The sequence below is a fragment of the Poromitra crassiceps genome (genome assembly GCF_964638095.1).
Source record: "Poromitra crassiceps genome assembly, chromosome: 4".
Classification (NCBI taxonomy): Eukaryota; Metazoa; Chordata; class Actinopteri; order Beryciformes; family Melamphaidae; genus Poromitra; species Poromitra crassiceps.
In genome coordinates this window covers 14,449,655-14,463,581 of record NC_139626.1, presented here as the reverse complement: position 1 = coordinate 14,463,581, position 13,927 = coordinate 14,449,655, and the positions used below count along the sequence as shown (strand labels likewise).

At 45.6% G+C, this 13,927-nt stretch overlaps 1 protein-coding gene across 1 annotated transcript in view; it reads left to right on the top strand.

Moving 5' to 3' along the window:
* The window catches only part of LOC310775615 (arginase-1-like), a gene marked incomplete at its 5' end in the record, with an annotated part of 17,806 nt that extends 4,507 nt beyond the window's left edge, over nt 1-13,299 (top strand). Inside the window, 6 exons of the mRNA XM_083635776.1 lie at nt 4,295-4,469; nt 4,969-5,131; nt 6,465-6,559; nt 10,824-10,928; nt 12,013-12,149; nt 13,039-13,299. Coding sequence (XP_083491902.1) covers nt 4,295-4,469; nt 4,969-5,131; nt 6,465-6,559; nt 10,824-10,928; nt 12,013-12,149; nt 13,039-13,202 — 839 coding nt within the window. The 3' untranslated portion in view covers nt 13,203-13,299. The remainder of the gene's footprint in view (nt 1-4,294; nt 4,470-4,968; nt 5,132-6,464; nt 6,560-10,823; nt 10,929-12,012; nt 12,150-13,038) is intronic.
* Between the last annotated feature and the right edge of the window lie 628 nt (nt 13,300-13,927).

Genomic DNA, 13,927 nt, shown 5'->3' with positions numbered 1-13,927 from the left:
ATGCAAGACGATCACTGCCTGACGACGACAGAAGATAGACACTGCCCACTGCTCCTGGCTGCCCCCCGGAGGAAAGGAGATGCCTTGTCTCAGTTAAACAGGGACAGAGTAAAGCTTGTGGCATACTCTTCGCGCCCAGCCAAGCGCATAGGGCGCATGGCGATTATGACGACATCGCACGGGGCGTGTCGGGGGGCGAGGCCTGAGCGCAGCGCGGCGCGTCCATGGAGATTTTTCTATCAGCGCGTCGGTTTTGCTGCCTGTGCCTGTGAGATCTCCGTGGTAGGCTATCAGCGGATATCTGCTGTGATTGAGTCCTCACCGTCGTTAAAGTCGCCTTCAAAGCATGATGTTCGATTATAAAGAACTAGTTGTGTGGCTTAGCCTTCCCAAATGTGGAGGGGTCGTTTTTTATAATTTAATAAATAGAATTGGGAACGTTACATTCAATTTCATTCAGACTGCCTGGAGCCTGGAGCTGCGCACTGAGTATGTTCTGTTTTGGCCGGCGCAGAGTGCGCGCGCCCTCCTCGGAGCCCCGCCTCCAGCGCGTGCGCGAAGAGTATGCCAGAAGCTTAAGGGTAAGCTTGTGGAGCTCTGATCGAAGAGCTCCACACTCCAGCTCCTGACACTCCAGCCTTTTTTTAACTCTATTTTTAAATTTTAAAGTCTTAAATGTTTTTAATTCAATGTGCTACTGGACATTATATGACAGGCTAAGTGGAAAACCGCCGGACAAAAGTGTTGGATGGTGTTTGCAATGTCTGATATCTGGTGGATTCACTAAACCTCGGCCTACTGCCTCTGCTGTGGCTTCAGTATCCTAATAACTACCACCAGGCTAACTCAGCTACCACCAGGCTACAGCCCAGCAGTCACCAGGCTACAGCCCAACCTACCACCAGACTACAGCCTAGGCTACAGCTAGCATCATTACATTACATTACATTACGTCATTTGGCAGATGCTTTTATCCAAAGCGACTTACAATAACACATTTTTGTCAGCAATAGAGCAATCAACTATGCAACACAGTCTATGACAACTACAACTTCTGAAGGAACAGTGGTACAAGTTTAGTTTAGTTTAGTTTAGGTTATATTTTATTTTTTTATTTTTTTAAAGAAAGAAGTTAGTTCAAGAAGGGCCCAGATGGAGCCTGAAAAGGTGTGTCTTTAGTCTTTTCCGAAAGATCGGCAGTGATTCGGCCGTCCTGACCGAAGGTGGAAGCTTGTTCCACCTTTGAGGTGCCAGGGACGAGAAGAGTCGCGAACGGGATTAACGACTTTTGAGCCCCCGTAGTGGAGGATGGGCGAGGCGTCCTGCACTGGTGGAGGAGCGGAGGGATTGGTGAGAGATTTGGAGCCTGACCATAGATTGTAAGTACAGGGGGGCTGTCTGGTGTACTGCCCTGTAGGCCAGAACCAGTGTTTTGAATTGAATGCGTGCCGAGATGGGAAGCCAGTGAAGGTCCCGGAAGAGGGGAGTGACATGAGAGAATTTGGGTTGGTTGAATACCAGACGGGCTGCAGCGTTCTGAATGAGCTGAAGCGGTCGGATGGCTGCAGCAGCTAGCCCAGCATCAGGCCACATCACCAGCTCAGCCACCACAAACCCGGATTTCTGCTGTCACATCCAGTTCAAGAAAAGCCTAACCAACTCCTCCATCAAAACGGCAGACAATACTCATCACCTTTGTAAGCTTTTGGCTTTTATTAAGTTGACTGAGCCCTGGGCCTGCCAGGCCAAAGGGCTGAAGACTTGGTTGGATCTGAAGATCTACTGCCCTCTATTACCCATCCTGTACACCTTGGTGAAGTATCTGGGAATTATCTACACCAGCAGACATTGTTTGCGTGTGAGATTGTCTCCAAGTCTTCAACATTCAAAGTTTATTGGACTTAAATATTCTGTTTTATTTTCACTCACTGTCACCAATTACCAAATTATGGCTGTCCTGGGAGCTATGCTCCCAGTACTATGTGCCATTGTCTTTCAATGGATGACTGGTCATCATGGATTGTTTGCTCATAACCAAAGTAATTCTATAAAAACCCTGGCAAACATGGACATGGAGCCCATTCTTCCACCACTTAAGGCCGTGAACTTGTGCTTGCTGTACCTTGACAATATAACTGAACAATATCCGACCAAAAGGAAAACCAAACTGACTACACGAAAGATAAAAACATCTGTTCACTTCATGCTGATGATCCTAGTGCTGAGTGGTGACATTGCCAGCAATCCAGGCCTAATCACAGACCCATGCGGACATTGCTCACGGGGTGGTCGAGCCAATCAGAGGGGCATCCAATGTGATGGATGTGATTCCTGGTATCACATCAAATGCATTGACATAACCAAGCAGGAGTATGACACCCTGGCCAAATCTGATGACTCCTGGTACTGCCCACCATGTGTGCTCCCTCAGTTCAGCGACTCATTGTTCCACCCACCTGATGATATTGACCAACACGCATCCACTCACCCTGATCATCTGCCTCATGACAATGAAGCAGGAGTGGATTATTCCTGCTTTGACAAAAAAGGCATGCACTTCATCCACATGAATACAAGATCATTAGGCTACTGCCCAAAATCTCAGAAATAAGAAATATTGCCTCCAGGGCCAAACCCAAGGTAATATCCATATCTGAGTCTTGGTTGGACCATACCATAACAGACAATGAGATTCACATTGATGGATATGGCATTGTTCGAAAGGATAGAAACAGGCAAGGAGGAGGTGTCTGTGCATTTATAAAAAATGACATTGCATTTACCTTCAGAGATGATCTAATGTGTGACAATTTGGAAGCAATATGGATTGAACTGCACCTACCCAACAACAAACCCTTTATGGTTGGTACTTGCTATAGACCACCCAAGCAAAATGACTTTCTCCATTACTTTGAAGAGACCTTAACAAAAATAAGATCAGACATTGAAGTCATTATATTGGGAGATTTCAACATCTGCTCCCTTAAGTCAAAATCCCCATTAGCTGTTCAATATTATGATGTGCTGAATATGTCAGGTTTTCATAATGTAATTAAAGTGCCCACCCGGATCAGTAAATCATCACAAAGCTGCTTAGATCATATATTATGTAACTCACAGGATAAAACTTGCCAATCTACCCTAACAACTGGCTTTAGTGATCATCTGCTCATTTTCTGCACCCGGAAGGTAACCAAACAAAGGTTTAAAGAACACAATCAGGTCTCTAAAGCATTACACTGTTGACAACTTTATTAGCAAACTTAAAGAGGTCGATTGGACATCTGTCACTTGCATTGACAATGTAAATGATGCCTGGCTTAAGTTTAAAGATCTACTTACTCATGTGATTGACTCCTTAGCTCCTACAAGAGAAGTTCGAATAAAACACAAAACTGAACCGTGGATAACTTCTGATATCATCCATGACATCAAAGAAAGAGATAAGTTACTAAGCAAATTTAAGAAAGACAATACCAAGAAAGATGTGTATACTATACTATGTACTCTAGGGCCAGGAATCAAGTTCAACGTAGCATAGTGAAGGCAAAATCTCAATATTTTGCCAACAAAATAGAGGAAAGCAAAAACAACCCAAAGAAGCTGTGGCAACACCTGCATAGCCTTGGGTATAGCAATATGACAAACGACAGTGCTAAGATCGTCCTGGACATAGAGGGTGAGAAACGCTTCAATCCCTCTAAGGTCGCTACATGTTTTAACACCTATTTCACTAATGTGGCCACCTCCCTGGTTGAGCTTCCACCCTCTAAAATAATCTTTTTAGCTATAACTCAAGTAAGATCAAGGATTTCTACACTTCAAAAAACATCACCAAGTTCAAACTCTCACATCAGTAAGTGAGGAATTTGTTACAAAGGAACTGAAAACACTTAACCCATCTAAGAGCACAGGTTTAGATAACTTGCCATCCAAATTCCTCAAGGATGGTGCACCTGTGCTAGCAGCCCCCATTACACATTTGATTAATTCATCGATAAGCAGTAACAGTGTACCAGATGAGATGAAAATAGCAAAAGTAAGACCAATGTATAAGAAAAAGAGTAGGGTAAATGTAGAAAATTATAGACTACCATCATACTGACATCATACTAACCTGGACTTATTTATTTTCATGGATAATAGGATATTAAGGACATTTCAGGGATAAGAGTCTTTGAACCACTGACATCATCACACACATTTCAGGATTACACCGGTGTATTCAGTGATTCACGAGCTGTGTGTGTGTGTGTGTGTGTGTGTGTGTGTGTGTGTGTGTGTGTGGGGACAGGCTGTGCAGTGAAGGATTATGGGAACTTGACGTTTGAGGAGCCGGTGGCTGACACGCCGGTGGGCGGGGCTAAGCGGGTGCGAGCAGTGGGCGGAGCCAACCAGAGACTGGCCGAGGCGGTGAGCGCCGTGAAGAGAGACGGACACACCGCCGTGATGCTGGGGGGCGACCACAGGTGGGTCTGTGTGTGTATGTGTGTGTGTGTGTGTGTGTGTGTGTGTGTGTGTCTCGCGTGCTCCCTGACGCCGGCCTCGCACGCTACATGTGCTCGGAGACGCAGCTCGCGCGCTCAGATGGCACTTTTCAGCAAAACATGAGTCCAAAAAAGACTGGATGGTTTGTCCATATGATTCTCTGTCAGTAGACTTGACTTGCTGTTCTACTGTGTCAATGTTAGACATGAGACTTGAGCCTTTTAAGACTTGAGATTGACTTGGGACTCAAGCAAAGTTGAATTGGTCATCTGTAGGTCAACAGTTTGTTGTCTTGAGGTGTCATGTCTCTCTGTCTGTCTGTCTGTCTGTCTGTCTTTCTCTTTGTCTGTCTTTCTCCCTTCCTCTCCCTCTGTCTCTCTCTCCCTCTGTCTCTCTGTCACTCTCTCTCCCTGTCTCTCTCTCCCTCTGTCTCTCTCACTCTCCCTCTTGCTCTCTCTCTCTCTGTCTCTCTCTCTCCAGCCTGGCGATTGGCTCGGTGCTGGGTCACGCGGCAGCGCTGCAGCAGCAGCTGGGCGTGGTCTGGGTGGACGCTCACGCCGACATCAACACGGCGCTCAGCTCGCCCACAGGAAACCTGCACGGACAGCCTGTGTCCTACCTGCTCCACGAACTGCACGCCAAGGTGATGCTAGCCTCATATCACACAGAGAGCCTGGATTATACAGGGGTTCCCAAACTTTTCAGACAAAGTACCACTATCTATGTACCAACCCAAATGTCCCAGGGACCACTTCCACTGTGGATACCAACTATTTCCCCCCATAAAATAAAATTTTCTGATTTAACCATAGAAAGGCTAAATAACAACATAAGTCAAAACACACACACACACACACACACACACACACACACACACACACACACACCTGCCCACACACCTGCCCACATTAGGCTGTGAAAAACAAGACCCTAAAATTTTGCCGAAAATTTGGAGCATTATTTAGCTACTCCTGACAAGCTAGCATGACATGGTTGATTCCGCCTTTGGCCGTTCACACCATACGCCAAAGCCACGCCCAAGTCACGCTGAAGCTACGCAGTTTCATTTCAGTGTCCTTGTTAACAGGTGAGACCGTTCACATCAGCCGCACGCCATGCTGAAGCCATGCTGAAGCCGCGCTGAAGCCACGCTGAAGCCGCGCTGAAGCCACGCTGAAGCCGCGCTGGAGCGATCGTTCAGGATTCAGTCCTATTTTCCAGGCATGACGCGTGAAGCTTGAAGCTGCCAGGCATGAATTCAATGGGAGTTGTGGGTGGGTTCAAGGCACGCCGAGCAAGGCGCCGGGGAAAAGAGACTGCTCCTGGTGTGAAGGGTTAAGCGTCGGTTCAGCTTAAGCCTGCCTCAAGCTTCAGTTCTGCCTATGGTGTGAACAAAGGCTTAGGTCTTCTAATTTCATGATACGAGTACAGTATCTTCAGTCAGTCAGAAACTTCACTCTGGCTTTAAAACTGAGCCTGCTACTACAGCCTCTGAACATAGATTTTCAAAATCGTGATATTTCCCGAATATCGCGATATTTCAGAAAATCTGCCTCAGCCTACTCTTGAGGGTTACTGTGTACATGTAAGTGTAAAAACTGATATCTGGCGGACCCCCAGGCAGAGCCCCGCGTGCCACCAGTGGTCCGCGGACCACAGTTTGGGAACCACTGTTCGAATCTAATAATCTTTTGGACTGATCTGTCACCAGATTTCACTCTGTTTAGAACTTTCTGTTTAGAAATGAAGAAACTTCCATCAGAGAACAAAGCATTCAAAGTGTGGTCAATCAAATGTGTCTGCATTAAGAGCTCTTCTCTGGATTTAATAGATATTAGAACACAGATTACATTTATATAATTATATAAATAATGTTATGATGCTTTTAGATAACAGAACGAAGATTATAATGTTAGGATGCTTTTGGGAAAGCGGACCTTATGTCCCTGACTGTCTGTGAATATCTGTGCCTTCAGATTCCTGCCTTGCCAAACTTCTCCTGGGTCAAGCCTTGCCTAGCAGCCAAAGATCTCGTCTACATCGGCTTGAGAGATCTGGATCCAGAGGAACAGTACGTTTCTGCATTTGTTTCAACTGAAAGTTGTATTTGTTGTTGATGGCAGACAACAGGGGAGACAGTAGTGACGTTTCTGATTCCCACAGTGGAGATGCAGCAAAAAGTAAGATTTGTATTGCCGCATAGCACAAAATGCCCTCAGTCTGTGGGTGGTTGATAGATTTGTTGTTGATGATGATGATGATGACTACCGTGAATTGTGATATAATCAGTGATGTCACTCGAGCCAGCCGTTGAGCTTGCTCATAGTAATTATTGTGCTTACTGCTAGGCAAGCACAATCCTTGGAATCTCTAAATTTATATTTATCTTTATTATTATATTTTATTCCGGCCAAAGGTTGTGTTCGCCATTTCTCCTACAGTTTTCACACTACATAGACATGTGAGACATCAAAATGTGCGGCTCATTGAGGAATCGTGCGCATTTGCATTGCTAAGACATTCGGTGCACGGTTTTCACGATATTCGCGATAACGTGTAATTTCCCCCCCTATTCACTTGAATGGGGTTTCGAAATCTTTTGCATTAAATTAGCTGTAGCTCAGAAACCATAAGACCTGCAGCTACCAAACCTGGTAGGTAGGTTGACAGTCACCTTTTACTACGGGTGGAAAAATTACACTTGTTGACCAGATGGTGCCGCTATAACAGCCCTCTAACGTTTTGGTCCATAACTTTTTAACCGTAGCGTCTCAAAAATCGCCATAACTCCTGGCCGCATTGTCCGATGCTAACCAAGTTTGGTACAGATGTGCAGGTATGTACTCTGAGCTGATAAAAAAAACTATTGTAATTTTGCCTATAGGGGTTGCTATAGCAACATTAACTCATTCACCGCCAGTTTAGGACTGCCAATATTTAGCACAGGCCAAAGATTTTCATAATTGTTGGTCATCTTTCAAGACCCACAGTAAATTATCTATTAGCACCAGAGTGATTTGCAATACCTCAAAATGAAGATGTACGTCTCTGGGTTCACCAGGAAAAAAAAGTGAGCTTTTAGCATGTTCTGTACTCTACTTATAGCCATTTATATACACCCTGTTTTCCCCCAAAAGTTCTCCCTGAGAAAATAAACAGGAGAAAAGGCAATTTTTGTAAAAGGGCACAATCTCAGGAAGAACTCACTCTCAATTCTTTTATTTTGAACTGTATTGACATCAGACATGTAAATATTATTCGTTAGGACACAAATGACAAAAAAAAAATATATATATATATATATATATATACACATGAAGTGCTTTTTTTTTACATTCAACAATACAGTTTACTCGGTGTGAGTGTGCAGACAGACAGACAGACAGACAGACAGACAGACACACCGACAGACAGACAGACAGACAGACAGACAGACAGACAGACACACACACACACACACACACACACACACACACACACACACACACACACACACACACACACACACACACACAGACTTATAACATTCTTGTTATAGGATTGATTTCTATCATCAATCTGTCCCTTCATTAGGAAAGCTCAGGAGAGCGGGAAGATCCCCGATCCCCCTTTTAGATTTCTAACCCCACATAGGATAAGCAATAACCACGCCCTGTGGCGCTGGGATTGGCCAGGAGCAACACTGGAGGGCACGCAGCCCAGCGATTTCATGAACTGAATAGCTCTTGAGAAAGGACAGCGGGCTGCTGTGAATGCCGCTTCTGCCTTGTGCCTTGCTGTTGTGTGTTTATTTTGCACCCGTCCTCGTCCATGTCTCCCTGTCATACAGTATCCTCCTGCTATCTGATCGTTCCCGTTTTCCCCTCGGCTATTCAACACGTCCTCCCCGCCCTCGCAAACTGATCGATCATTTCCTCATTCCTCCGATGATCAAACACATCTCTTGATTACTTTCTCCCGGCTGGCACAGAGGAAGGCGACTCCAGCTCGTGCAGCGCGCCGAGGCGCGTTTCAATGGCGTTTCTCCTGTCTGCACAAGGACTGTGCAAGGACTGTCTGCTTTTCCTCTTGCTCAATTTCAAAACAACAGCTGCGGTATGTGTTTGTTCACGTGTTGTCTTAGATGGTAGGGACCTGATACCATGTGACAGGCTGGGGAAGTGTTTAAACTACGCCCTGCAGTAATAAAAACAAAAACACGTCAAACACGTCATTGGCGGGGAGGGCTATTTCTGATAACACGTCAAAGACGTCATTGGCGGTGAATGAGTTAAGTACCTGTATCTCACAAACCATAAGAGCGACTGTTCCCAAATTGGGTAGATAGGTTCATAGAGTACACTTCTACTCTGGCCTAAAGAAATACATCGATTGACCTCACGGTGGCGCTATAGCTCCCTTCTTTACGTTTTGGTACATAACTTTGGAACCGTAGCCAAAGAGCATGGAAGGAAAGAGACGACACTCCGGCCATTTTTGGAAACAGAATGCGCCTCGCAGTGGTCAGCTGCGGTAGCGCGGGCCCCTATAATCAGCCTCTCTAAACAGTAACTCAACGGGAGAATACTCTAAATTTCGTGGATTCACATCTTTTCTGGGCTTACTGCAAATCTTGATTGAAGTGGTGTAGTGCAGGGATGTAAAACAACAACCATATTGTGGAAACTAAGCAAAATTTTTCTTTTTTTTCTTTTAGTTTTTTCAAGATAAATAGTAAATGCAAAGGACCCGAGGTTAAAACCACGGCAACGCACTTCTGACGGAGTGGACGACAGCCGCATTAGCTATTTATCTTGAAAAAACTAAAAGAAAAAAACGAAAAATGTTGCTTAGTTTCCACAATATGGTTGTTGTTTTACATCCCTGCACTACACCACTTCAATCAAGATTTGCAGTACGCCCAGAAAAGATGTGAATCCACGAAATTTAGAGTGTTGTCCCGTTGAGTTACTGTTTAGAGAGGCTGATTATAGGGGCCCGCGCTACCGCAGCTGACCACTGCGAGCCTGTGCGAGGTTCTTTTGGCGCTGTCACGCTTCCAAAAATAAAAAATGGCGGAGGCTGCTGGGCGCTGATGTTGCAATGGGGCAATATGGAGCTGTCAGTTCTTTCCATAAAAGTTCTTTGCCGTAGCTTCTACCATCAAAATTATTTTTTTCCCTGGTTTCCTTGGATCCTCCCGCTTCTACTCACATAGGCCTGCCCATTTTCCACCCACAACTACTTAGTACACCCTAGCGACCAGCCGGAAACACCCTAGCAACCAGTGAAGCTTGTTGTATACTCGCTGTGCCGCGAAGGACGCGGGGGAAGAGCGAGGGCCGCAAGCGTCAAATAACGTCAATGTGTTGGGCGCGACCTCCGTAGGCCGCCCACCGTGTACCTGATGATTTTTCTCACAGCGCGACCTCCACACGGCTTCTCTCTAAACATGGCCGCTTTCGAGCCACTGAGCCCTGAACACTGAGCTGTGTTTTCCCCACATTTCTTGACCCATGTTTGGTGATTCATTCATGTGCTGATGTACGGTCGTTTGAGAGTGAAAGCACACTCAGTACTGCACATAATAGCGTTTCATTGCGACTTCTCACGGGCTGTTCTACCATTGTACAATATATGCTGATCACTTGGCTGCCATTCTGAGTATAAAAGCATTTGCCATAGCGCGAGGTCTGCACGTGACTAGCGGAGCTCCGCCTCGCAGAGACTTGTTTGAGTATAATGAGCCCTTGAGTACACCCTTGCAACCGTCCTTGCAACGTCCTAGCTACACATTGCCGATAGGGCTGTATTTATACTGGATCGAAGGGCGGGATCAAGAGCAGGGGCATTGCTGGGGGCGGGGCGTCGCGAGGGCAGCAAGCACAAAAAAAAAATCTTCAGAAAATTTTGCCATTTCTAGTTTGATATTGTTTGACATGTATGGAGATGTATTCTGTTCTTTACTTCATGCTATTGCTCCTGTATGTATGTTATGATTTTAGCGTCTTGTAAGTCCATGTGGGCTGGGCACGTTTTGGTGCATAATAACACCAAAAAATTAACTACTTACTTACTAAAACCCTTTGTGTTTTTTGTGTGTGCAATTTTTTAAACCAAGACTATGACGAGTAAATATTCTGTCCAATGATGATATTTGAAATTATTTATTTTGTTGTAGCATCTATTCATATATGATGAACACTTTGGCGAAGTATGTTATGCGATTTTTGTATTTATTTTTTTGATTTACTGACTAATCTTACGCAGCAAGATTTTTCTCAAATGGATATGTGACATCTTCTGAATGACAGCTCTCGGTTGATTGTAACTGTCTGGTGTGTGTTCTTCTCCAGTTATATCCTGAAGCTCCTGGGCATCAAGGCGTTCTCCATGACAGAGGTGGATGGACTCGGCATAGCCAGAGTGATGGAGGAGACCTGTGACTATCTCTGTGACAAGTAGGCCCACCTGCTGGTCTGGTTCCTCATTACATTCTGTGTGGTCTGGACCTGAACGTCACTGTCAGACGTTCTAACAGCTCGTGAGCTGCTGCGGATCAGTTGTGTCCAAAAATATTGCTACTTTTCGAGAAGTAGCAAACTGCACCGATACGAAGGTGAGCTGTTTGGACCTGAGGCAGAGGGGCTCAGGTCCAAACAGTGATTTAAGCGATTTAAATTGGGGTTGTTTAGTATACTTTCATATCGCCATACTTGGTAACCTTTTATAAAAGCAATAGTTCATTTCAGAGTCAGACCGTTATATATGCTCATTATACCACACCTAAGGGTATTTGACCCTTAGGTGTGGTATAATAAGCATATACCACAGCCTGTCGTGATCTATTACTTAAGTATTTGGGGGTTCCAAATGAGAAATTCTGCAGAGATCTTACAGTACCTTTTTTCTTAAGTGCATACCGTAATCTGAGTTTGACTCTGGTTGATCATAAACCTCCATTTAGAGCATCAGAGGTTAACAATATTCAACATCTTCTGCAAGGTGTCTCCTGACCTTGCCAGGATTATATCATCCACATAAAGTAAACATCCTAAAACGACATTGTCCAATTGTACCCCTAAACCAGAATTGTTTGATCTCCAGGGCCGGATTATTAACAAAAATGACAAACAAGTCGCTACTGAGGGCTTTTCCCCCTCCAGCCAAAACATCTCTGGGCAATATGAAACATGCTGGGGGGCTGGATCACTCGCATTTCAGAGCCTTGATATTGGTAGGGACATGTCCCTAGCGTCCCTACCCAAACCTACGCCCTTGATTCTGGGGAATGCGTGTATGACCAAACACGGGGGTATACAGTGCTTATGTTACACATTTACAGGTTTTTATGCATTTTTAAATATCTATATTGAAATCTTTAAAACACGGTCTAAAACCCGGCTAAACGTAGACCCAAAATCCTGATCTAATCGTAGTCTATATCAGAGCTAAACCATAGAGGCGAGGTTGAAATTACGTCTATATACGTCTATTGCTAAGTGGTACGGCTTTTACAGTCCTACTTGTTTACCTCTGTAACAGAGTGAAGAAGCCGCTCCACCTGAGCTACGACATCGATGCCATCGACCCGTCGGTGACCCCGGCCACTGGGACGCCGGTGGTGGGCGGGCTGAGCTACAGGGAGGGAGTCTACATCACAGAGGCCCTCTGCCAGACAGGTGGGAACACAGCAGCAAAATACTTCATTCAAAGTCACATTGCTGGGGGGTGTCTGGGTACTGTAGAGGTAAAAAGCACTCACCTACCACCGCGGGGACCCGGGGTTCGATTCCTGGCAGCGGCATTTCCGGCTTGGTCAGATGTTCCTATAGACGCAATTGGCCATGTCTGCGGGTGGGAAGTCGGTGGGGTATGTGTCCTGATCGCAGCACCAGTGCCTCCTCTGGTCAGTCGGGGCGCCTGTTCGGGGGAGGGGAAGTATGGGGAATAGCGTGATCCTCCCACGCGCTACGTCCTGCCAGTGAAACTCCTCAGTCAGGTGGAAAGACGCGGCTGGCGACTGCACATGTATCGGAGGAAGCATCTGCTACAGCTCTGCCCAGATCACCAGAGGGGGTGGCGATCTGGGTCTACAATGTTCCCAAGATGGACTACTAAAAACACATGGTATACTTCGCTCCATGTGTTCTTACAGTGTTGTTTCGTGCAGGCTGTATAAACGTGTAACCTGACACTGCCATCTGGTTGATTTTACATAACCATCTGGGAACGAGTCGCACGGGAAACCGTTTCAAAGTTCAGGCACTTTCAACAAATACCTGGCAGGTGATTGGATGAACCAACTGTCACGTCACGTATCACGCCTAGCACGGGCTCACTCGCTGGCGTCACTCCTAAATCCCGCCCATAGCTGCCTCATAGGACGCTGATTGGTGCGAACCACTAGTGGTTCCGATTCATACCAATAGATTGGAACTTGGTAAGATGGATTTGTCATGTGATCATGATCTCGCCCAAAGGTTATGGTTATTCAATCAATCAATCAATCAATCAATGAATCAGATAAAGGGATGTGTGAATTAACTCCTTGTGCTCTCCTCTGCACAGGCCTCCTGTCGGCGGTGGACCTGGTGGAGGTGAACCCTCTGCTGGGCCGGACGGAGCAGGAGGTGCGGTCCACGGTGAGCACGGCCGTGGATCTGCTGCTGGGCTGCTTCGGCCGCCGGCGAGAGGGGAGCCATGCGCCGGACTACCGCCTGCCCGAGCCCTGACCCACACACAAGGGCAGGGAGACAGTTGGGTTTCCATCAAATGTATCGCAAATTTGAACCGAATTTTCAGAAAATCTGCAAAACAAAATGCAAAAGTATGCATGTTTCTATCCACTAATATTATGCGGATATTTAGGAGTTGGTGCTGATTAAAACCTGATGCGTGTATTATTGTCTTGCTGGCAGCGACCGAGCTGTATGAAAATTAATTATTAATTATTAGAAGTGTTTTGATGATCCACAATGCTACACCATGAAATGGATTAGCAGGCGCCACTCTTCGATTCAGCACAGAATGTCTCATCCACAGAGCAGTTACTGTAAGTTTATCAAATGTAAGGCGGGCGGTCTACACTCTCTAAATGTGCTTAAATGCATTATTTATTTACCTTACAAGTGGAGGCTATTTAGTGATGCCAACATGTGGAGTGCATCCTAGCCTAGCTATTCATAACAAGCCTTTTACGTTCGGGTTGGAACTTTTGAGCAAGACATGAAAGTGCATGGTTTTTGGTTAACCGAGAGACAACACAAGATTCGCTTCATCTGTTTCCACTGCATTAGTCGCATTTACCTTTTATTAATACGCAAACTTTTCCACCTCCTGCTAGCGTGAAAACAGCTTTTTTTTTCTGGCATTTCCACTCAGGTTTTTCATGCACAAATTAAGAATTCACGAAAGAACAGGTGGATGGAAACGCACCTAGACACACGCTCCTTGACTA